This window comes from Narcine bancroftii, chromosome 3 (assembly GCF_036971445.1).
Source record: "Narcine bancroftii isolate sNarBan1 chromosome 3, sNarBan1.hap1, whole genome shotgun sequence".
Lineage (NCBI taxonomy): Eukaryota > Metazoa > Chordata > Chondrichthyes > Torpediniformes > Narcinidae > Narcine > Narcine bancroftii.
Genome location: NC_091471.1, coordinates 123880231 through 123906036, shown reverse-complemented (window position 1 = coordinate 123906036; position 25806 = coordinate 123880231). Strand labels below are relative to the sequence as shown.

At 39.5% G+C, this 25806-nt stretch overlaps 1 protein-coding gene and 1 long non-coding RNA gene across 3 annotated transcripts in view; one reads left to right on the top strand and one right to left on the bottom strand.

Annotated features, from left to right (window-relative positions):
- Nucleotides 1-267: 267 nt before the first annotated feature.
- Nucleotides 268-23816, bottom strand: LOC138757523 (uncharacterized). Its single transcript, XR_011353654.1, has 3 exons — nt 22574-23816; nt 6828-7012; nt 268-691 (listed from the first exon to the last, which is right to left on the bottom strand). It is a non-coding gene; the product is annotated as an uncharacterized lncRNA (long non-coding RNA).
- rbpjb (recombination signal binding protein for immunoglobulin kappa J region b) overlaps nt 23130-25806 on the top strand; it is a 141816-nt gene continuing 139139 nt past the window's right edge. The window contains exon 1 of one of the 2 annotated variants that reach the window (XM_069925020.1): nt 23130-23233. In XM_069925020.1, coding sequence (XP_069781121.1) covers nt 23214-23233 — 20 coding nt within the window. In that variant the 5' untranslated portion in view covers nt 23130-23213. Of the gene's footprint in view, nt 23234-23398; nt 23584-25806 lie in introns of those variants that run through there. The other variant, XM_069925021.1, reaches the window with a different exon arrangement.

Genomic DNA, 25806 nt, shown 5'->3' with positions numbered 1-25806 from the left:
ACCCCAACCAACCAATTTTCCCCTGCAGCCGCTGCAACCGTGTCTGCCTGTCCCGCATCGGACTTGTCAGCCACAAACGAGCCTGCAGCTGACGTGGACTTTTACCCCCTCCATAAATCTTCGTCCGCGAAGCCAAGCCAAAGAAAGAACAACTGCATTTCACACTGCAATATTGTGCGAATCTAGTGCAAGTCTCCATAATGCTCAAATTGTTCACACCCCTTACAATACATCTGCAACTATGTTATTGTGCAATTACTGAACATACACGTTGAAAAGGGAGACATTGGTATGGGATACTGAGTTGGGAGAAGAATGGTATGAATCTAAAGACGGGTCTATGCTGGGCATCTTGTCCCCACAGTTCAGCGAATGAAACATGACATGGCTCTGGGGGTGAATTGGGCATGCAGCATAATGCTGAATAGGAGCAGGTTGTGGGGGAGCTTAAGATTGCTGCATTCCATGCAACAATTTAATCAAGCACACCATGTCCTGCATGACGCTGCTTTGATTTTGCATCTCACAGTGGAAGTTGCTTAACGTGCTAGTCAAAGTCCACCTTTCCTCCACATGGCTACGTTTTTCAGCTTTTTGATGTCTGTGATCCCTCTCTTCGTCATCCCTGTCCATGGCTTGAAGCATCTCCTCGCACATCACCCTGGCCGAAATCTCTTCTTTGTTGGTAGTTCTAGGAAGCATAGGAAGGCAGACAGCATTAACACATTGTGTTTCTCATACAAAGGAGCACATGCTGGCCGAGAACAGGAGCTTCACAGGTACCAGCTTAATATACTAAAGAGGACATGCTGCCTGAGACCAACCAGCACCATAAGCAAAAACACACACTAAAGAGCTGAGAACTGATAGATCTTTATGTAGCACCATGCCAAGCACATGGTGAGGTGTGTTGATCATAAGAGTGTGGGTTTTACCTATTCATTCCTGAGGCAAGCAAGGTTTGGTGGTCGCTTCCATCTCTGACAGACTCTGTTCATCTGCCTCGTCCACCACGCCTGTGGAAATAGGTTTCTCTGTACCTCCGTTGGCCTCTGGCATTTCTCACAGACATCGGGTGCACTGAGTGACTAGCGCTTCAGGTGCCCCTGCATTGGTTCAGATAGGGCCAATCCATGTGAACATTACCGGTTCTGCTGTTGGTGTCATTCACCTGGTGAATTTTTTTGCACAAGCTTTTAAGCTTGCTGATCACCTGGGTATTATCTCGTGATGGCCCTTCTCCTTCATTTTCTGAACCACCAGCTCCAATGTGGGTGCATCCTTAAATGTATTGATTAATTTCATCCTGAGGAAGACATTGATCTCCGCAGCAGTCCAGTGCTTTGTTCCAGACACCGTGGCTGCTTGGTTGGTGGTACTGATATTGAGGTATTTAAAATACCCACGTAATAGCGCGTCATCAGCTGGACATTGAATACATCAGTGAGTTTTGCGGTGCAATTTAGTCTACAGGCTTCCCCCAAAAAGTAATAGGGGTTCTGCAGGATAAATCATGGTAAGAAATTGACTAAAAATTCCTGCACTTTCCTTTTTAGACAGCCTATGTAATTTTGTTGATTGTGCCATTACACGCCGGCAGTCTAAAAACCCTATATGTTTAACATCTGTGTGACGATACAGTGGGGTTACTAGGCGAGGGAAACCCTTGAGCAAGGCTTGGAAAGGGCAGGAGCCACATTGGGTGGAAGTTCTTGTCTTGTTTGATTCTATGATCATTGCACTGAGTTCGTACATGTGAAAAAGGGCAAAAGAATATCACATTTAGCCTTCCTTATAGTGTTCCATTTCTATTAGTCATACATTTCAAATATCACAATTAATTGTTTTCAAATCCAAACAATATCATTATCCTTTCACAGTCATTTATAAATTCTGGATTTAGCCTGAAGTAAATGTGTTGGTTCATTTGTTGATAGTTTTGCTTAATTCTCCAAGGATACTGGTTTCAACTCCTTGCTATTGGTGACAAATTATCTCCCCATTGCAATCTTTATAGTATGAAGGAATATTGGAGTATTAGAAAGGATTAATATACATGAAATTTCCAGTGATTTGTAATTTCTTTTAAACACATTTAAATCATTTTCTAAACAGTGACTGGAGTCAAGATTTTAATACCTTTCAAATTACCCTTTGTCCAGCGGAGCAAATAAAAATAAAATTTCTTGCTCTGGCTCAGTTGTAAATAGATGTGGATTATTTTTCAACAGAAACTATACAAAAATAGTGTAGAGCTCGTCGAAAGAACCAAAGACTTGTTGATCCAAACCAAGGCTTTTATTAGCAAAAGACAGGAGCTCTTCACAGGTGGCCGACCAGTCTGGAATGATCCGACCTGGCTAGGGACACAACCCTTTAAGGCCCAGACAGTAGGCGTGGCTTAGCTCTCAGCCAATCGCTGTAAGCACAGTCTAGATACAGTAACTATATACACAATGTACATTGGTGATAGATCTGTACTATCACAAATAGAAAAACATGCCTATCAAGGATTTATCATATTCCTTGTATTCTAAGCACCAAGACTTAATGTGTTTACAGCACCAATAATTATTAAATAGATGGTATTGAAGGTTAGTTGGCTTCAGACCTTCTGGGGAAGGAACCAGTTTCCATTATTGGTGCCTCTGAAACTCAATCCTAAAATGACCAGGTGAAATTGGTATTGAAGAAAGCGAATGCTATGCATTTCAAGTGTATAAGAGTAAAGATGTGTTGATGAGGCTCTATGGGACACTGGTGAGACCTCATTTGGAGTACTGTGTGCAGTTTTGGGCTCCCTATCTTAGAAAGGATGTGATGTTGTTGGAGAGGGTGCAGAGGAGATTTACTAGGATGATGCCCGGAATGCAAGGGCTAACGTACAAGGAGTGTTTGGCAGCTCTTGGGTTGTATCCATTGGAGTATAGGAGAATGAGAAGAGATCTCATTGAGGCATTTTGTATTTTGAAAGGTTTAGATAGGATGGATGTGGGTAAGATGTTTCCCTTGGTGGGTGAATCGAGGACAAGGGATCATAGTCTGAAAATTAGAGGTTATCCATATAAAACAGAAATTATTAACTTCTTTAGCCAGAGGGTCATGGATCTGTGGAACGCTTACAGCAGTGGAAGCCAGATCACTGGGAGTATTTAAACAAGAAATAGACAAGTATCTCATTATTGAGGGCATCAAGGGATATGGGGAAAAGGCCGGAAATTAGAACTAGTGTAGAGTAGCTTAGTGTAGATTTACGGAACAGACTCGATGGGTCTAGTAGCTGCTTCTGTTCCTTTGTCTTGTGATATGCATGAATGGATGATTGCATTAATAGGAATCTGGAAACTTGAGAGATGACACTAAGCTAGGAGGGGTTGTGTGCACGGAAGAGGGGGTCAGGAAGCTCCAGTGTGATTTGGATAAATTGAGGGACAGGGCAGATACATGGCAAATGCACTACAATGTGGATAAATGTGAGGTTATCCACTTTGGTAATACAAACCGGAGGGCAGATTACTATTTGAATGGCAATAGATTAAGGGATGGGGAAGTGCAGAGAGACCTAGGGGTACTTGTACACCAGTCTCTGAAGCCGAGCATGTAGGTACAGCAGGTGGTTAAAAAGGCAAATGGTATGTTGGCCTTCATATCGAGAGGGTTTGAGTATAGGAACAAGGATACCTTACTGCAGCTGTACAGGGCCTTGGTGAGACCACACCTGGAGTATTGTCTGCAGTTTTGGTCACCTTATCTAAGGAAGGATGTTCTTGCAATGGAGGGAGTGCAGAGGCGATTCACCAGGCTGATACCTGGAATGGCAGGAATGACTTATGAGGAAAGATTGTGCAAATTGGGATTGTACTCACTGGAGTTTAGAAGATTGAGAGGGGATCTCATAGAGACATATAAAATTCTGGCAGGACTGGACAGAATGGATGTAGATGGGATGTTTCCAATGATGGGAAAATCCAGAACCCGGGGCCATGGTTTGAGGATAATAGGCAAACCATTTAGGACCGAGATGAGGAGGAATTTCTTTACCCAGAGGGTGGTGAATCTGTGGAATTCATTGCCACAGAGGGCAGTAGAGGCAGGTTCATTAAATATATTTAAGAGGGAATTAGATATATTTCTTCAGTATAAGGGTATTAAAGGTTACGGAGAGAAGGTGGGGACGGGGTACTGAACTTTAAGATCAGCCATGATCTCGTTGAATGGCGGAGCAGGCTCGAAGGGTGTAATGACCTACTCCTGCTCCTATCTTCTATGTTTCTATGTGCAGGTGTTCATTATTCAATACTGTTTTAATTGGATATGAAGCATACTTAATATTTTTCCAAAAAATGCAAAGAAAATTTCTTACCTTTCTCACAATCACAAAATGGTTACTTTTACAATATAAATGTCAATTTGAAAAGTTATGAGAGAAAATAATTGAAGAGAATTTGGAATGAAAGGAAAATTGACGTATAGTTCTAACTAAGGAAGAACTAAGGTAGAACACAGGACCAACACTAAATCTGAACAGAGTGAAGAAGATTAGTCAGAAATTATTGGTGGGATAAGAGATTTGCAGAGATAGAAGTTTGAGAAAAGTTATAATTTTGTTGATCTGTGAGTGGTGGCAGGGATTTTATTACACACATATATTACATATACATGGGTGTACAGAACTCTTCTGGAAACCTTCATCAGATGGTAAAATCCTAGCTCTGCTTTCTGTCAAATGTATTGAAATTTTAAATAAAAGTAATGCAACTTTTTTTATGAAGAATAATCCTGCTTAACTCTTTCTTCCAGTCCTGTAATTGGCACTCAAAAGAATTAGTAAGCCAGATTAAAGTTTATGTAATTTTATGGTCACCATATTTAATATTAGTCTTCTATTCTGGATTTATTACTGTGGATCAATAAATGGTGCACGTCACAGAATACCAATCCACTAACAGTGCCAACATGTTCTATTACATTACCAATTCTTCATTGAATCAATCATGCATGCAAATGGAAAGAAGGAATTAAATTATCCTAAAAATAAATTCAAAGCTGAAGATAACCTTGAGATTCAAGTAATTATCTTGTTCCAGTTTCATTTTTATTGGCTCTCCCATCTCATCTGAATTACGCACTTTTTAAAATTCAAATTTAAAAAGAAAACAATTTTATTTTGTTTACTTCTCTAAGTGACCAGCAAAGAAATAGTAATCGTAAATGCTGAATTGTTAGAATTTAACTTCAGCTTCTTATATTTTTTTTCATGGGTACTTTCCATATTTTCTCACATCAACGCCCTGTTTCCCCACTAGAGACTTAATTAGTAATGACTGAGTTTCCTGTGGTTTATGTCATTTGACTCTCGCTCGCTATTGTCTGCCAAACAAGCAAGAGCTAGCATACTTCTTACACTCTCCTAAGATTAAGATAAATTGAAAGCATGCAGATCAAACATCAATTGGAGTAGATTTAAATGAATTGTCTAATAAACATTTGATCATTTTTGAGCAGGCAGAAAACTAACTTCCTCAAGTTATACTCATTAGTGGATGTCAGTGTTTGAGAATAGACATGATCCCTATTGATCCCTATTTATGATCCCTACGTGATCCTTATTGATCCCTATTTATGATCCCTACTTGATCCCTATTTATGGTGCTGCAATCAGATCATGGGAAAGAGTAAAGCTCCCCTCAGTGATACACTGTAATACTAATTCTTAATGTTGAAGCTGGGTGGTAATCCGATGGTTTGGACTGGAGTCTGTGTGACTGTGGAGGCTGCAGGAGGACTGGAGATGGATCGATGGACACTCAGTGACTCTGGAGGGGACTCTCTTTTGCTTCTCTTTCTCTGACTGTAAGAGGCATTCAGAAATTTCTGCTGATGGCTAATCTGTCTGCCTTATTGCAGACAAAAGGTAATTTGTGTAATATTACACTGTTTTTATTACAATAAAGGAATTTTGAAACTAATTTCTATTATTCACTTGAGCTATCCTTACAGCATCTCTAGTACAATTAAAAATTGATTATATGGGGTACAGCTTGCTCCACTACATTTTAAATATATTAAAACTGTACCATAAGTCACCCTAAGGCTATTGGTAATAAGAAAGATCCAAAACTTTGCATGCAAGGTTCACAGAACAGCAGGTTTAAACTTCCTGGTGAAACATCACACTGAAATTGACAGGAGTGATCTTCATAACCAAGAAAATAAAACATACAACAAAGAATATGCAAGCAAAGTTTTTGCAGCCATATGAGAATTTGCTAATGAATTAATTTATGCTTCATTGACGAGTGTGGGCAAAGGAGAGGGCTCCTAAAGGACCAGGAAGACCTGTATTAGCTGTTGATGAACCAGTCCTGCAGGATACATGTTCTTTGAGCAGGGAAGCTCAAAGATCCTCCAGGGACGACAGCCAGATGCTCCTGGCAGGGAGAAAAAAAAAGATACTGAAAATCCAGAATGAAAACAGAAAATGTTGAAAATGTTTTGCTGGTGGCTGCATCTGTAGAGAAATACAGGGTTAATGTTTCCTGTTGAAAGCCTTTATTAAAATTTGGTAATCAACCATCATTTAAGTTACAGATGAAGAGGGTTGGAGAGAGCAACGTGTTTTCATTTATCTCTTTTTGTTGACATCTCCTCCAGATATATCAGTTGGAAATAACAAACCTTCACCATGCTCTCTCACAGAAGATCAGTCCTTCAGATTCTCTTGGTCTCCAAGAGGACTCACTCTTTGTCCTTTTCATTCATCCGCCTTCTCTGCAATTTTAAACATGTCTGATTTCTGCTATTTTTCACTTATGCTGAAATGTTACCTGTGTTTTTCTCTCTCCATAGATGCTGCATGACCTGCTGAGAATTTCAGGATTTTCTATTTTATTTTGCTTCTGGTAGGAGATTTCCAGGAAGGTCTCAGTTAGGAAATGAATGCAATTTCTGAAGGAATGAAAGTTCCGCAATTTTGACAACTCTGTATTACTGCTTTGGCTGCCTTCACGGGCTGAAGAAAAAAAAGAAATGAAGTCTCATCTCCTTGAATGTGGAGTTTGAGTGAGTTCCCTAAGATTATCATCCTCAGCTGCCTATAACGACCCTAAGACAGGCAACTTGCAAGTGATCTCCAAAGCTAAAATGGTTATGGTGATACAGGTGTGAGACTGTATTTCAGATCAAAGATCACAGATGTCTGGAGGGGCAAAACATGCCGTTTATATGTTGGCCATTAAACAGCAACATTTTTAGGCCTCTTTTGTGATAAATAAGATCATTGAAATGGAAAATTATATTGTAGATGAATTTTGCTGTTGCACCTGTTATATCATTTGGGGGAGTTCCACACGAGCATATAAGTTACATACCAGACAGCAGCAAAAGAAATTAGTTCAGACAGTGTTATTTTTTAAAATAAAATTTTTAATATCAATAAACAAAAATATAGCACTTTATCTAATTTATTTAACTTATCTAAATTTATCTACACTTATCTAAACTTAACCCCCAACTATTTGCAAATATACTGGTGTGTGTGTGTGGAATACCCTAAGCCACTATAACTCAAGGCACAATTCTCGAAAGGCAGTTTAAAGTTCAAAGTTCAGTTTCAGAAATTCAGTGATGACACATAGGTTTGAAACTGATGTGACACTCAGCCTTTAAATGGATGTGACATCCAGGCCTTGCTTAGATGGATGAGGCACACAGGCTTTAGATGAAATTAGCAGTTCATGAAGTGGTTGAAAAGACCAGGGGTGACAGAATGTTTATAATTCACAAAACCCTTGTTGAGGTGCTTCCAGAGAAATGCCCTTTATAGATGAGTGCCAACTAAAACTCCCCTCTTCTTTCACATAGGGGACACGAAGCAAATTATGCTCACAAAGCCTCCAGAACCCTTTCCATAGATCAGCCAAACTCAGGTGGCCCTCACACTGATCACTATGCAAGCACAGTATTTCTTCTGCCTTCAGAACCCTTTCTGTGGGTCAGATGAACAAAAGTGACCTTCACTCTTTTGGTCACAGTGTTGTATTCTCAATCCTCTATCACGGACAGGAGAAAATCAGACAGATTTTCTATAACCACACTTGAGGCCAATCCAGCTCAGTATTTTTTCTAAGAGCTGTTTGCTCATGTGCTGTCACCTTAAAAATGGCCCCTGAGCAAAACTGAGTACTCAGTCTTAATCTATTGGTCACATTGTCTTTGCACCTGGGCTTTAGGGACACTGCCTTGCTTCTCTTCAAATATATCCAATTTAGGAACAAGCTGTCTTCAACCTGCAGTCAGTTTCACAGACACTCCAAAGTCTGCAGAGTTTTGTTAAATCTGTTCTCTTAAAGTGACAGTCCACACAAATGAAAATGGACTGAAAATGGGAGCACGTAATAAGATGATCAGGGAAATGTGGATCCAATCGAAAAGTCAGAAGTCGAACTTTCCAAGAGATGCCTAGGCACCCAGAAATGTGCACAAAATAACTTTGTTGTGTGTTTCAACTCTATACTACCTTTTTTGAAATCTGTGAAAGAATTTCTATGTCATACATCTAGAAATTGAACTTCAGACTTAATTTGTGAACTAAATTGATGTGTGTAATGTTTATTGGCAATCAGGTCAGAAAAAAAGTGAAAACGAGGCATATTTATTCAAAAGAAATGCCATAGCTTTCTCCCATTTAAAGGTGTTCAAATTAAACGTGCAGAATTCACCATTGCTGGCCAACACCATTTGCATCTGGCCCAAGTGCATCACCACTTTTAAAAAGATTTCTCCATGACAGTGATGCAGAGAGACAGGTAAAAGAAAGGAATTAACAGTGCATTAGTCCCCTCCCCCCTCCCTAGTGAATGTAGCAAGCTAATTGTGCCCAAGACTACAGGTGAGCAATGTGAGCAACAGACCCACAGATAGTCCTCAGTTGAACACATTCAGTGGTTAACAGACTCCCACAGTATTTGGATTTTTGGGGTATAGATTGGCTTTTATTTTAACATATATTCCAGGGGAAGCAGTTACTCAAAGGATGTCCCAGCAGAGGAAGACTCTTCAATTAAAGTCTTGATGAAGGGTTCCAGCCTTCAATGGTACTGTTTGACCCACTATGAATCTCCAGCAGATTGTGTTTAAGTTCTCTTCAATTCACACACAATTCACTAATTTCAGCGTGATGTATGCTTTGTTTCATTGTGAGTTATTTATGGAAGTCCAACGCTGCAATGTTTTGACTCAATTTCTGTGGTTAAATAATTTTAAAATGCATTCATGATGTGGATTATATGATAGGAAAGTGTCAGGGTGATTTGCAACAAAGGATGCCATTCCAATTTCCCTTTAGGTGGCTCGAGTAAGAAATTAGAGCTTCAGAACAGCCTCAAAGTGCTTTTATGCATGATTCACACATTAAAAAAAAGACAAAAAATAGATTTAGATTATATTTATCCCATATCTAGTTACTTATGTCCTAGTTGTAAGCAGCTTTAACAGACATTTTACAGGGTTCTGTAGACACTGTGGTTGAAGTAAAAACACAAAAAGCTAGAGAAGCTCAGCAGGTCAAACAGGGTCCTTTATAAAGCAAAGGCAAAGATACAGAATCGACGTTTCGGGCTTGAGCCCTTCATCAAAACATCCAAACAAGAGTAGGAATGGGGGGAGGGGGGTTGTGTGGAAAAGGCAGGAGATGATAGGTGGAGAAAGGAGGGAAGGGAAGAAGCAATGAAGGAAAGGGGAATGGTAGGGCTAGTAGGTGAAAGAACTGGAAAGATAGGGAAAGGGGGAGGGGGGAGAGGAAGAGAAGGAAAGCAGGTTTAGTGGAAGCCAGTGAAATCAATGTACATGCCATGTGGCTGGAGGGTGCCCAGATGGAAAGTAAGATGTTGTTCCTCCAAACTGCCGGTAGTCAGAGGAACAGTACACAGGGCATGGACAGACATGTGAGCGCAGAAGTGTGACCCGGAATTGAAATGGTTGGCCACTGGGAGGTCACTGTGGTTGCGAACAGAGTGGAGGTGCTGAGCGAAGCAATCTCCCAGTCCATGATTGGTCTCTCTGATGTAGACAATGCCACAAAGGCTGCAGTAGATAAGTCCTTGGGATGTACAAGTGTTGCTTCATGTGGAAGGCCAGTTTGAGGCCCTGGACCATGGTGAAGAAGGAGGTGTGGGCACATGTTGCACCTCCTGTGGGCACGGGGAAGGTGCCGGGGCGCTATAGGTGGGAGGGATGAGTGCAGGAGGGAATTGCAGAGCAAGTGGTCTCTGCGGAAGGCCAAGAGAGAGAAAAATGTGTCAGGTGGTGGGGTCCTGTAAGTGCCGGAAATTCTGGCGGATGATGTGTTGAACACAAAGGCTGGTGGGGAGGAAGCTGAGGATGAAGGGGATTCTATGTTTTTTGTATCTGGGGGCAGAGGGGGCCAAGGAAATGGAGGAGTTGTGGGTGAGGGCTGAGTTGATAATGTTGGAGTGAAATCCTATGATCTTTGCTGTTCGTGACTTTCTCCACAGAAATTGAGTCAAAACATTGCAGCGTTGGACTTCCATAAATAACTCACAATGAAACAAACCGTACATTCTCCACCTATCATCTCCTGCCTTTTCCACACAACCCCCCTCCCCCATTCCTACTCTTGTTTGGATGTTTTGATGAAGGGCTCAAGCCCGAAACGTCGATTCTGTATCTTTGCCTTTGCTTTATAAAGGACCCTGTTTGACCTGCTGAGCTTCTCTAGCTTTTTGTGTTTTTACTTCAACCACAGTGTCTACAGAACCATGTTTGTGGAAGAAGGCAGACATTTTAGAAGATCTGGACTGGAAGACCTCATTTTGGGAACAGATGTGATGGAGACAGAGAAATTGACAGAAGGGAATGGAATCTTTGCAAGGGATAGGATGTGAGCGGTGTAATCCAGGTAGTTATGGGAGTTGGAGGCATTGTGACAACAAAAATCAATTTCAAGTTAATGAGTCACAAACAACAAAGATCATAGGATTTCACTCCAATGCTTTGAACCTAGATCTAAGAGGTTAAAGGATTCAGGGCGAATGCACCATTCTTAAAATATTCAAAATAATGGTTGTATTTGAATAAATTAAATTTGCTTAGCATTTAATATTCAGGCATAAACTGGAAAGTATTGGAATTCTTTTTGCATAGTACAGGCACAAATTCCACCAATTTAGCAGTCAAGCACAGGGACCAAATTTAAATTCATGGGGCCTATTTTTTTAGATCTCTTAGGGGAATATAGTTCACGTAAATACATGGATTAGGTAACTTAATTCATGTTGGTATCCTTCTACAAATTTGCAGCCCATTATGCATAATAACCAGCAAAAAAAACCTTTTAAATTAAGGAAGGGTTAAGAGGAACAAGAGCTACCCTCCCCAAGTAAGTGACTTCCGCGGTTCTGATTCAGTCCTCCTCTGGGAAAGTAAAGTTATAGAATTAGAAAAACAATTACCGGGGCCCAGATGGAGGACATTCAGCATTCCTAATCCATGTCACTTTTTTTTATATAAGAGCCAGAACTTCGATAAATTGGCAGAAAAGACCTGCTTTTTTCTCTCTCCAGCTGCCTGCTCCCTGCAAAGATATGGAGATAGCCTCTGTGTGGGTGCACATAGCTGAAAATATGCTGCTTCTGTGTTATTCTGCATTCTTAGCAATGATTATATATTTCTCTCACACCACAGAAAACTGCTTTGCTTTGCCAATTGATGAAGTTGACACTATCAGATCATCATGTAATCAAGTTTGTTTTTGTCAATGTAAGTATTTTTCTTCTCATTCTTACTTAAGTTGTCATATATTCTAAATGGTTCTATTTTATAATACCCCTATTTTTAAATTAAATTTCCAATATCAAAATATTCTGTATTCTCTTCTGAACCTTAATTAGCTTCACTGTGAAATCTTTATGACTGGTAAAATGTAAATCGCAATAATGGCAGTCTCCTAAAGTTCAGTAAATAATAAAATGAAAGAGAGTTTTTAATCACCTCTAGTTAAAATGTAGCTGATCAAAGGTAAAATAAATTGGAACAGTTTGGTAATACATAGATACTCTCGTCATGATAACCTTGGTGACTGAACTGTATCTTTAGCACAAAGAACAGAAAAAAAAATTGTAGTAGATTACTAAATATCAAAAAGAGAAGCAAATTTCAGAGGAGGGTTGGTGTATATGCTTTCAACTGATTTCTATTGATTGGAGAGGTATGAAGTTTTCTCCATTAGCAACAGCGAATCAACATTTCTTTTTCCTAAATTTGGATATGTTGACTGTCAAAGAGGCCTAACTTTCTTTCTTCTATATTTTGTTGTCATAATGCCATTTACATCTTTTTTTTCTGTAATAACTACTCATTTTTAAATGGGTTAGCATCAAATTGCATTTTAGGACATTTCACTAAATTGAAACTGTTATATAATGCAAGATGTTGCTTTAATTGTTGTGATGTACCCCAGGCCATGAATTTAAACAGGTGATGAGCTACCCGTCCTAAACACACACTGCATTGCACAGTGCTGGGTTCTGGCTGCAAAATAAAACTGATGAAGAATTTACAGATCTTTTCAGGTCGTTAGGGAAATTGTGGCATGAATTAGCCTGGTAATTTTTCTGTGGAGAACATACACTCCAAGCCTCCCAAACAACTTTTAACTGAAACTCGAAAGCTTTAACTTTTTGACATGCATTCTACCAAACAAAAACTCCTCAGGGAAAAATTACATTGGAGAGTTGTAAAAAATGCTAAATTCCCTTTTCACTTTCGAGGCATGACGGTAAAATACACATATCCATTCCTGAAATTTCCATTGGAAGACGTTTTTTTTTACTTTGGCCTGTCGCTGTCTGCTTTTTCCCCTTTGTTCGTGTTATTATGACCCTCTCTCACTATGCAGTTTAAATCTCTTTCTTTCGTTTCCTTTTGTCTGTCCATCTGTCTACTTCAGGCTTGCACAGATTGCTGTACAAGTGTAACATGTGCAGTTGCACCACCCATTCGGAACTGCTATGACTTCTTTCAATTTGTCTGATTGAGATAGTTATAATATTCCTTTCTGTCTTTGTCAAAGTATATCAAATTTTATGAGATTGCTTATTTAATCTATTTTGTTTTGATTGCCTGAGATTCATAGCTTTCAATATTTCAGTCTAATACAGTTTCAAAATTTCACATAAATCATTTTGTCAAATTGCATATAAATAAGAATATTACACTGCTATTTCATGCTGGAGGCATAATGACAAGAGCACTTATAAATCTCTGGCTGTAGTCGCAAAAACAATTCACCATTGTAATAATAAGCCTTCACATTAGAAAAATTATATCCTTCACAATATATGGAATATGTCTGTTAATTCAGGGGCATGAAAGAGGTTCTTATAATGCACAACCACTTTAGACTACCTCAACATGTGACAATTAAATTAATTGCAAAAGCCTCTGTATCGTTTGGTTTTGTAAAAGCATGGAATTCGTTAGATTTCTAGACCTCAAAAGTTGTTTTATTTCCCTAACCAAATATAATGCTGCTTCTTCTACAATAAGTTGGTATATGATAAAAATGTTCAATTTTAGCCTCTTCAAATGCACAATGATTTAAATGAAATTCAGGATTTACAATTTTATCTTTAGACTGAAAACAGAACTAATGTATTAATATGGAAGTATAATATTTGGTCCAGTGCACACACAACACTATGTGTCTGCAGACTGACGCCAAACTAACACATGCTCTGACCTCAGCAGATGGTGGTGTAGGGACACCAGTGATCCAGAACTAATAGCATGTGCCATGTGGCATTGTTTAAAGCAGACTGCAGAGTCCCTGGTAATTTCCTATTACAACAGCTGTATACTGTATTTGCGAACTCATCAAATTGGACACTTCAATTTTTTGCCAGATTAGTAGCTACACAGGTACATTCTGAGAGGACAGGTGTTTACCCATTACTTACTTTAGACTGCAAAATTCTGGAGTAAAATCCCATATGCATGCCAGTGAAATTACAGAAGGAATTTTTTTTGACATATCTTACTATATATGATCGATACATTAAGTTATTCAATCATCTATAGTTCTGTGGAACCTAGACACCTAGAAATTAACTTGCAACATTTTTGAACTCTTTGCATGTTGGAATATGATAGCATTTATAATACCTTATTCAAAATCACAGTATTATGAAGAACATAATGGAAGTGAAGAGAATATTAATCCTGTTTATTTTGATGCAGACAAGGTCCATTTTTAGTAGCATTCGCTAAGACTAACATCTGTTTTAGGTGTCCACCTTAGAAATGTAGCAATAGGAGAGATCGCTGCACAAATTCAACATCCTGTTGCTGATGTAGTTTCTGTCAGTATTATATCTGAAGAATTGGCAAAAAACAAGAAATCTGCAGATGCTGGTGTCCAGTGCAGTAAACAAAATTGCTGAAGAAACTCAGCAGGTCATATGACATATATGGAAAGCAAAAGGAGGTTTGATGTTTGGGCCTAAAAAAGCACATCTGAAGTAGGGGGTCAGACTCAAAACCTAAACTTGCCTTTTGCTTTCCATGGATGCTGCATGACCTAGATATTGTATTTTCTACCCCAAATGTTCTTATATTCTCAGACAGCATTTTAATTTAATACCAATATTAACAGTGTTCAGTGTTTGTGGTTTTCCTGTTTTGAAGTATGCAAGAACAAAGTACACAAATTCTTTTAGAAGTGTTGTTTTTGTTTTTGTATGAACAGACTTGAAACAGCTACCTAAGTGAGGAGAATTTTGCATCTAACTCTGAGGACCAGTTCTAAATGTACCTTCTGATTATAAAACATCGATGCACCTTTTGAGAAAAGAAATATATACGCATTTGTCTATAGGAAAATAATACATTTGTGTAAATGTAATATATTTTACTTCCTTGTATTTTTATTATAATCTAAGATGGGTTGAAAAAATATTGGTGCTGAAGAATCAACAATTCTTTCATAGTCACTTTAGGGTAGCTTTGGTTTCCACCATTTTTTAAATGATAAATTATCAGATTCTGCATATAAATTCTATCCACAAAAAGAAATTTGATTGTTTAATGTAAACTGTACTTCTTGCATTGGAAGTGGATCTCCATTATATTAGGATAAAATACATGGCTACAATATGTTAATACATGAACGCCACTGGGCACATGTGACATGTAACATGCATTTTGATGTCACTTGTACAAAATTGTACTGCACAGGCAAGGTTCTCAAAGACCCTGGAACTAACACCATCATCCCCTCAAAACTGATCAGAAAACTCCAAGACCTGGGAGTTAACACCCCACTGTGTAATTGGATCATGGATTTCCTCACCTCCAGACCACAACCAGTGAAGATTGTAAGAAAATCTCCTCCACAATTTCCATCAGTACTGAAGCACTACAGGGGTGTGTTCTTAGCCCCCTGCTCTACTCACTTTACAGCTAGGACTGTGTGGCTCAGTATGACAATAACACCATCTATAAATTTTCCAATGATACCATGGTAGTGGGTTGTATAAAGGAAAGGGAGGAGTCAGTATAAAGGATGGAGATTGAAAACTTGGCTGAATGGTGCACAACAACCTCGCACTCAGTGTCACCAAAACTAAGGAGCTGATTGTTGACTTCAGGAAAGGAAAGTCAAAGGTATACAGTCCAGTGACCATTGGGGGGGGTCAGAGGTGGAGAGGGTGAGAAATTTTAAGTTCTTGGAGTCACTGTCTCAGAGGATCTTTCATGAAACCAACACACCAATGGCATCGTGAAGAAAGCATGTCAGCACCTCTACTTCCTCAGGTGTTTGCGGAGGTTTGGTATGACATCAGAAACCTTGGCAAATTTCTAGAGGTGTGGTGGAAAGTGTGCTGACCAGCTGTGTCATGATTTGATATGGGGACACCAATACCCATAAGCCCTCCAAAAGGTAGTGGACACACCCCAGGACATCACAGGCAAAACCCTCCCCACTATTGAGTACATCTACAGGGAATGCTGTCGTTGAAAAGCAGCAGCAATCATCAAAGACCCACACCACCCAGCACACTCTCTGTTCTCACTGTTGCCATCAGGAAAAAGGTCAAGGTGCCACAAGACTCGCACCACCAGGTTAAGGAACAGCTGTTACCCCTCCACCATCAGACTCCTCAATGACAAACTCAATCAGACTGATTTAAGGACTCTTACTTGTGCACTTTATTGATTTTCTTTTTGTTCTCTCTGCATTGCGCGGTTTATATTCATTATCTGTTTACAGTTCTTTGTTTGTTTACATGTTTATGCTGTGTACACTTTTTTTTGCACTGCCAATTAGTGGTAGTTCTGCCATGCCCATGGGAAAAAGAATCTCAAGGTTGTATGAGATGTGATGTACAGTATGTACTCTGACAATAAATCTGAAATCTAGCACACTGAATAATGTAGGTTTATTCTGCCTTACATAAAATTACCAATCTTATCTGGGCTGGTGACACACAATCAGAACCATTTCCTGATCATTTCCCCTACAAACACTAAATGAAACCCTTCCCAATAATATTGCCCTAATTAATCACCTCTTCCCCAATCTTCTCCCTCACGAATCCATTCCCTCAACTGTTTACATGGCCAACCTTTCCCAGGGATTGTCTCGCTGACAAAAGCTCCAACCTTTCTGATCACATCCTCATTTTGATCTCTTTCACGTGATACCCTCCTCTAAATCAATAATCTTTTGACCACCATCATCTATTTCACTGTAATTCCTTCCTCCCAGTGATGCATTACTTCCACTGTTCACTGTACACAATTGCATTTTACATTTCCCAGTGATGCTTTCCCCCGTGACCCTCTTCTCCCCCATTACTCCCATCTTTGCTGACCAACATCGCCAATCCTCTGTCTTCCTCAGGATCAGGGGGATTGTGGAGAAAAGGTCTAACAGTGAGATTCTTTGTGCAAGCCTATTTTCCTTCAGATTATGCCTTAGACCTGGGGATATCAGACAAAACTACAAAGCCACGTTAATAAATATTTTGGCCATGTCACAGTTTAGGCCATTATGCTCGCATTTACTTATTTTAACACAGTATTAGAAATTGCATACCCAATTTTATTCCCTGCAGGAGTTGTTGTTTCATTGCTTGTCCACGTTTTTCAGTTTTGATCATTCAGTATGCCAGAGAAGAGATCCAATGATTGCCCTGGGTTACCTTTTTTGGGACTGGTAGAAATTGTTGCTCACAGTTACAGGATGCTAAGTAACCAAGGAGTAACACTCTAACTCCATGCCCTGTTTCAATTTCTGGTACATATCTGGCAGGTGGTGGAGAGATAGCTGGGCATTACAGTACTCCAATTGTTTTTACTGAACAAATTTAAATAATTTTTATTTAGTATTAAGCATTTTTAGTTTAGACAAGCAGTTCAACTCATATCCATCAGTGAAATCAGTTTTCTGCCACTGGACAGATCTATTGACCAGTACAAAGCAAATAACACAGAGAAAGACTTGTAAATTCTGTATCATTACAATAACATTGTCTCCACTGGCCATTGTGTCAGAGGTGCACCAAAGAAGAGGTACAAGGACTGCCTAAAGAAATCTCTTGGCGCCTGCCACATTGACCACCACCAGTGGGCTTATATCGCCTCAAACCGTGCATCTTGACGCCTCACAGTTCGGAGGGCAGCAACCTCCTTTGAAGAAGACCGCAGAGCCCACCTCACTGACAAAAGACAAAGGAGGAAAAACCCAACACCCAACCCCAACCAACAATTTTCCCCTGCAACCGCTGCAACCGTGTCTGCCTGTCCCGCATCAGACTTGTCAGCCACAAACGAGCCTGCAGCTGACGTGGACATTTACCCCCTCCATAAATCTTCGTCTGTGAAGCCAAGCCAAAGAAGAAAATGATATATTGCTCTAATATTACAATAACATTACAGAAATGCTATTTAAGTAGTTGGTATGAATTGATAGATTAATTTTCATTTTTCCTGTGTTTTGACAAGTGCTCCACTTTGCAAATGTAGCTCTCTTCTAAAAAATATAAATATTACATAATAAAAAGTGAAAATGAAAATTAACCAAAACATTAGACAAAGTAAGAGAGCTAATATCTCATCATTATATTTCAGATCAGACCTCAGAAAGTTGATGAAAAATCATTGGCCTAAAGATTATTGGACACTGTAAAGGGCACAGCATGTGGCCATTCCCTGGTGCATCAATTACTTCAGCTGAGAGCCTGCCACAGCAAGTAGTATCATACAGGAAAATGGTCCTGGAATTGGATGGGAGAACAACTAGCAGCAAGAAGTTACATTGACATTTAGGAGGGATGAGTGTATACTGTGGACATGATTTGCTGTTGACTTTTGGCTGGCTGGAATATTAGTACCTTATTTGGGTACTAATATCCAAGGGCGAGGGATGGAGTGATTGACTATTGTGAGAGATCATTGGTACTCTCTAGTGCCATCACATTCTTCCTGGACGACCTGGAAAGGGTGTGTATTATACTATTCAATATTCTACTTTCATATTCTACATCTAACTCAAGAAAGCCAAGTGTGCCCACTCCATCACTTTATCTACTTACTATCTTTGGGCGCACACTTCTATGTCCTTCTCTTCCTTTAAACTCTTTAATATCTGAGCATTTTGCCCAACTTCTTTGTTTATCCTTCACACTGCTTTATTTGCCAGGTTATTTGCCATTTTACACCCATCCAGCCAATTTAAGGTATCTTCTTGAAGCTACCAAGCTATCTCAGCTACTTTAAAATATTAAAAATGAGAACAGGAGTTATGGTCATTCAAACTCGCTGGAACTACTCAGCAGGCCAGGTACCAATCCTGAACAGTTAACATTTCAGGCTGATAACCTTTCATTAAAACTCAGAGATTTGACAATTTGATGAAATGTCATTAAATTGGAGCATTTTGTTCCTCTCTCCAAGATCCGTTGAGTATTTTCAGAATTTCTGTTTTATTTAATTTGCTTTGTTTTTACTTCTTGGAATCCAACATGTAAGTGGATGATTTGATAGATTTTAAAATGAATTTTTGCTGGTGGATAATTGTACAGTATCAGAGCTAATTTGAAGAACCATTCAAAAATATGGGAGATGTTGAACTTTCGACACAATGAAAAGTGCATTTACCAGTCTTAGTTAGAGAGCATGGAAACGGGGTATTTGGCCCAACTTTTTTTATGCCTGCCAAGTAGCCTACCTGAGATAGTCCCATTTGCCTACATTTGGCCTATATCCCTCAAAATATTTTCTATTCTTGTATTTAAATGACTTTTAAATCTTGTACTTGTTCATGATTCTTCCACTTCCTCTGGGACCTTGTTCCACATACTTATTACCGTCTGAAAAAAAATCCCTTTTGGTCCTTTTTAAATCTTTTCCTCCTACCTTAAACCTATGCCTCAGGTTTTCAACTCCCCCACAATAGGAAAAAGACCATCCCCATCCACTTTATTTATGCCCTTCAGGATTTTATAAGATCACCCTCTCAAAGGTCACCTATCAGCTCATGCTCCAGGGATAAAAGCAGCAGGTTATCCAGTCTCTCATATCTGTGTCACCATTTTCAAGGAACTATGTACCTCTATCCTTAAGAATCTCTATTCTACCACACTCGCTAGGGCCCATTCATTTACTGTGTAAGTCCAGCTCTGGTGTAGCTTACCAAAGTACATCACTTGTCATTTTATCATTTTAAACCTAAGATGAATAGATGTTTGCTAGACATGAGGTAAAAAAAAAACAAGTTAGGATAGCAATCGACCTTGAATGGCAATACTTCTTTGAGAGGCAGAATGGTCATCATTTGGTTCCTTGTTCCAAAATATTGAATCTTTACATTTTGAGCCTTTAATTATACAAAATGGGCCTAGTGAATGCAAGGATGCATTGCCACAAATAAAATGTTGAAAGCAAGATCAGATCATTTGTTGTGTTGGTAGCAACATTCTACAGAGAACTGATGATATTCATCTATGTCTGTGCATTAAAATTGTTAATCTTAAAAAATGGTGTGGTATGTAACTGTAGCATTATTCCTATTGTTTTTCATACTGTTCCTCAAACACCTCATTCTCAGTTTTTTTAAACTGTTTGTTATGTTCTATACTTCTTAATCTGACATTGCCACTTTTAACTGTAGTTATCTCAGAAACTAAATCTCTCAGTCTTAAGTGCTATATTATTAGTTTCTCATTTTTTGTTATCTATCAAATTCTAATTCTCCACCATATTCTAGTTCTTGATCTCCCACCGCTCCTTCAATAAGCATTCTTCTCATTCATTCCACAAAAATCATGTTTTCATTTTCCTTCACTTTCATTATCATGTTAACACTGTGTTTCATTTTTAATATAATTCTCATTTATCAATTCCATTCCTCTTCAATCCATCACTCTTATATTTTTCATTTTCTCCAATTTTATGTTTTTCCCCAGAATCTCATATTTGTTGACCTGCCTCTCTTCTACATCTATCAGTTCCCCTAATTTGACCCATTCTCACTTAATGGCCTTCATTTCCATAATCCTCTACTATTTTCTCAATTTCTCACTCTCTTTGACTGATATATTTTCTAAAGCTCCCATTCTTAGACTTTCATCATCTGGCTAAAATAATCACTCCAAAAGCCCCTAATTCTCACAGTTCCTTATTGTTTGAAACATTCTCTCAAACCTTCTCATTTTCAGTAACTCTAATAGAACATTGAACAGTACAGCACATTGACAGGCCCTTCGGCCCACGTATCCATGCTGACCATGATGCCCAAAATAAACTAAATCTCCACTGCTTGCACATGATCCATATTTCTATTCCCTGCATATTTATGTGGCCAATGGAACATAGAACAGGTCTCTGACAAACATTCTCTCTCAAAGCCCCTTTATTCTCAAATCTCTGAGTAAGATAGTCTTTCTCCAAAACTCTAAATTTTATTTGAAAAATAAACCTGATTTATATTACATATTGGAAATTCAATACAATCAGATTTCAGATTCAGATTTATTGTCAGAGTACATACATCCCTGAGATTATTTTTCCTGTGGGCAAGGCAGAATTACTACTTATTTGTAGTGCAAAAAACATCTGTACATAACATACACATGTAAAACAAATAAAGAAATGTAAAACAAACTCTCTGTGCAATACAGAGAGAATAAAATGCAAGAGTAAGAGTCCTTAATTAAGTCCCTGATTGAGTTTGTTGTTGAGGACTCTGATGGTGGAGGGGTAGCAGCTGTTCATGAACCTGATGATGGGAGTCTTGTAGCACCTATACCTTTTTCCTGATGGCAATAGTTAAGACAGATATATGCTGGGTGGTGTGAATCCTTCATGATTGCTACTGTTTTCTGATTGCAGCATTCCATGTAGATTTCTCCATGATGGGGAGAGTTTTGCCTGTGATGTCCTGGGCTGCGCCCACTGCCTTTTGCAGGCCTTTACACTCAGGGATATTGGTGTCCCCAAACCAGACCTTGATGCAGTTGGTCAGCTCACTTTCCACCACACACCAGGATACATCATTTTTTTAATATTTAGTGTCGTCCAAATGATATGTTCATTCTGCCATCAAACTATTTAAATTTCTATACTATTTATAATGCATCATAGACATTAATGATTCCTCAATCAACAATACACTCAAATAGTGTTCCTATAGCCCCTTTTACCCTGAAAAGCTGCGGTATTGGCATATACATGACCCATCTTTGGAAGTTGGCTTGCTTGTTCACACATAACAGAAAAAGTCAGCTCCCCGAGTCCTTTTATACAGCAAACCAGCTTCCCAAAGCATAAGAAGTTGGACGTCGAGTTGAGAAAAGCATCAGATTTGGCGGGAATGAACAGAATGGCTAGCAATCACAATTATAGAAGAATGTGGGAAAATTTTATGGGGATAAAGCACAAACACGCAGTTTATAAAGGAGCATAGGAAATTGTTATAATGCTTTGCGCAGTTTATAAATGGTTGACTATTTTTGTTGATTTTAGCAATTTTCACTGATAGGTATTCAAACCTAAAAAATACAGTTGCCATGGCTGCCAAGATTGAGGTTACAGAATGGTTTTGCATTATAGCAACTGTAGCTATCTGCCAACAAATGTGTGCCACCATTTCCATTGTTGATATGATGGGTGATCAAATTGTAATATGAATTAATGCATGAGATAGGCTTCTCCTGCCAACTTTAGTCAGCAGTTGTAAGGCTAATTGGATTCAGAACCCCTTTAGCACAGAAGACATAGGGGCAGTAAATTGTGTACTGTTTCACATTTTCCTAGGCTATTCTACAAATTGTGTGTGAATAAAATCTACGAGACTGCAAACCCTTGTGTCCAGACGCACCAAATCTGATTCACACAGGCGGTGCTGACATTTGCTCTACGCCCCACTGACTATGAACCTTTTCTGGACCCAACATGACGACGTCATCCTCTTTTGCCGTTTCGACCCGGCAACACGGGTCGTCCATTTTAGATAGGTCCCGCATCGATACGCTCCACCGCTGAGAGTACCTACCTTGGCGGATCGAAGACAGATAAGTCTGGACTCCCCCTCCCCCAATCTCCCTTTGATTTTTTTTTTACACACAGAGCTCGAAAGGCAGATAAAAACCGGCTTTCAATGTCTGTGTAAAAAGAGCTCTATGTTGCAAAATTTGAATCGTTGCATCCTGACCATTAGTCTACAAATTAGTGCAAAGGGACAGTATTGCAACATGAACTCGATCGGAATGTTTGTCGTGTGACAGCAACTGTCCAGTAGGAGCTACTGAGACGACGAGCTCCAAAAACCCCCGCAGATCGGTGAATGGCCCCGGATATTGGTCCAGTGGCAGCAGGACCTTCGCTCGTCGTCTTCACCACAAAGCGTCTGTGATGGCTGCACGGGGCTCCACCGCGTCCATCCTGCTCACTCCAATGCGCTCGTTCCACAACACCTCGCTGTTATTGTCATCGGACTGCCAGTCACACACGGTGCCCATTGCAATCCACCTGCACTCTTCTGGGGGCGGGGTTGTGGGTCCGCATGGGATCTCGCGAGAGGTAGACACTTGTTTGTTGGGAGGGGGAGGGAGCATGGCCTGGGAAGGGGTGAAATACGAGCTGCGGGCCGGACGCCTCGCGAGGTTTGGAGTTTGGGCGAGAGTTTGTGGAAGATGGCGCCTGTTGTGACAGGGTAAGTGTCCGATTGTATGGGTCGCGCCGTCCGCGCGCTGGCCGTCCCGCTTCTGCCTGTCGCCTTTCCCCCGACGCAGGCTCGGACTCCAGCCGGTGGGCGGCTGGGTGAGGGCGGTGGACAGCTGCACGGCAGCAGGGGTTGGTGGTCCGCTGTCCCATTGTTCGCTGCCCTGCGTTTCTTGTGGCTCGGGCTACCCGGGTCTCCCCTGAGTTACCCGGCCCCGAACTCTGGGCTCTCTTGCCCAGGCTGTGTTTCGCCTTTCCCGATGAGAGTGGCTGAACTCTCTGGTCGGTCAGGCCCTTGGACAGCGCCTTTGGGCAGTTTGGTGTTGAGTTCTGGATGGAACGGTGAGTCCGGGAGGGAGGGAGAGGGAGGATGGGGGCGGGGGGGGACTCGAGGCCCCGCACTCCGTCAGACAGGCAGTTCCCGCAGGCTCATCACCAGCGTCTGGGACTGCAAGTGCCGAGTTCTGGCTGTTTGAGAATTGTCGCCCGCGTTACTGCACTGCTTCACCCTTTCGTTCTCTCTCCACCCCACCCCCAAATAATCCTCACTCTTCCACACTTTCTTTTCTTAATTGTTCTCATTTGAGTTTGTCTTCGTTGGTTGGTGATCCACTTTGGGGCAATTTCGACGGTTTCTTCATTCATCTCCACTTTTCTTGTCAAAGAATTTTGAATATAGCCACTTTTTACTTTCTGCATTTGGGTGGGGAGAGGTGGTTATCTATTTCTTCCACTATTCACTACTGCTTTACACAGCCTTGAGTGAAATGACGCATCTGGTGGCCCCAGATGATTTAAATCAAGGGAATGAAGCTCGTAAGACAAACCAATATCTCACCTACATCAGGGTGACATTGGGGAATTTAAATATGAAATGATCATGTCCTTCAGGAATTACATTTCTAGATTAATCTCTCCTTCTGTAAATTGAAATGTTTCTCCTCAAGTAGCATTGATAAAGTTCAATTTAGATCATAAAGGTAATTATACTGTAGATACCGAACTGAGGACTACATGTCCAAGATTATCACTTTTCTTGTGTAAACAAGATGCAGTATGCAGTTGATTTGCAGTAATATATCACAGGACAATTTCTCCATTATTTATATTTTGAAACTGTCAACTTTATATAAATTGAAATTATTTCTTGGTACATTGGTGTTCCCAGGAGCTGTCTGAAATTTACTAGCTGTCCGAAATTGCTATGAGAATTTTAGTACTGAAAATTTGCAACTTTAGACACCAGTAAAGAGAGAAAGAACCAGATTAATGTTTCATGTTTGTAGATGTCCTTCCCTAAAATGTTTCTTTGCATTTTATTTCTAGATTTTAAAAAAATAATAAAAACTATTGTGATGGGATGTGAACTCTGGTCTTTTGTATTATTTGGCTAATTACATTGCTATTAACATAAACTGAATACACTTGGGATTGTCTGATCTTGGAAGCTAAGCAGGCTCCAGTGCTGTAGATTTCTGTGAGGGACGCTGGGCAAACTGATGACACTGTCTGCCTTACGGTGGACAAAAGTAAAGAATTTCATGTATGCTACAATCTAAATGCAGTATTATGTGTCAACAATGGAACTTTTACCTTTAAAGTCAGTAATATTTGAATCAAGTTTGGACACCAGAATATTCAGTTAAAAATTCTGAATTGAATAGAATCTGACATACCCTAATTTTGCTGATGTCTTTTTGTTCAACATTTGCAACTTGTTTTGAAAGTGACTTGTGTTAGTAGATAGCGTTTATTTTGGCAGCAAATGTTATCTGAAAGACAAGCTCTCCATGGTCATTCAAGTTGCAATCTTCATTTTGAAATTGAATTTGCAAAATTACTGAATTTTATATTAAAACTTGTATTGTCGACTTGAAATATAGTTGGCCTTGGCAATTTTTGACAGACTCTGGAAACTTCACAAACAAAATTAAAAATAGATTTAAGTAAAAATTTGGTATTAAGCCATGTTTGAGCAAATTAATTTGAGTTCCTAATTCTATTGCCTAAAATGGGAGGCTCATTCTTTTTAATTCTTTTTGGATGTGGTGACCACTTTGCAGGTGGCTCGGTATGGTCAAGTATTACTCATGTTACTATGACATTTGAAACTTGCATATACTATTCTAATTCCAACTTCAATACAAGCTGTTTTTTTTTTTAAATTGCACACAATTGGAATCAAATTTAGCCACCAGAACACAAAATTTGACAATTCGTCTAAAATAAATCGCATTGCAATTTTCTAGCTTTGCTGGATGAACAAAGATTTTTACTGTCTTGTAACTTCATCTTTTATTTCTTTCTCTTGTACTAAAGGGGTGCCAGGCAATACTAATGGCAACTCTTTGCCTTTCGGCAGACAAAAAGTTGAAGAATATAATTTTCATGTATTATTACATGACAAGAAAAGGAAACTTGAATCCAGCAAAATCAAATCCTGTGTAATATATTGTAGCGTGTGTACATTCAACAAGTTGGTCACTTCAGGAACAAGTGGTATTTGTAAATGAGAAATTTGTAAAAGATTAATGGGAGTATTTTTGTTCATCCATATTTTACTTA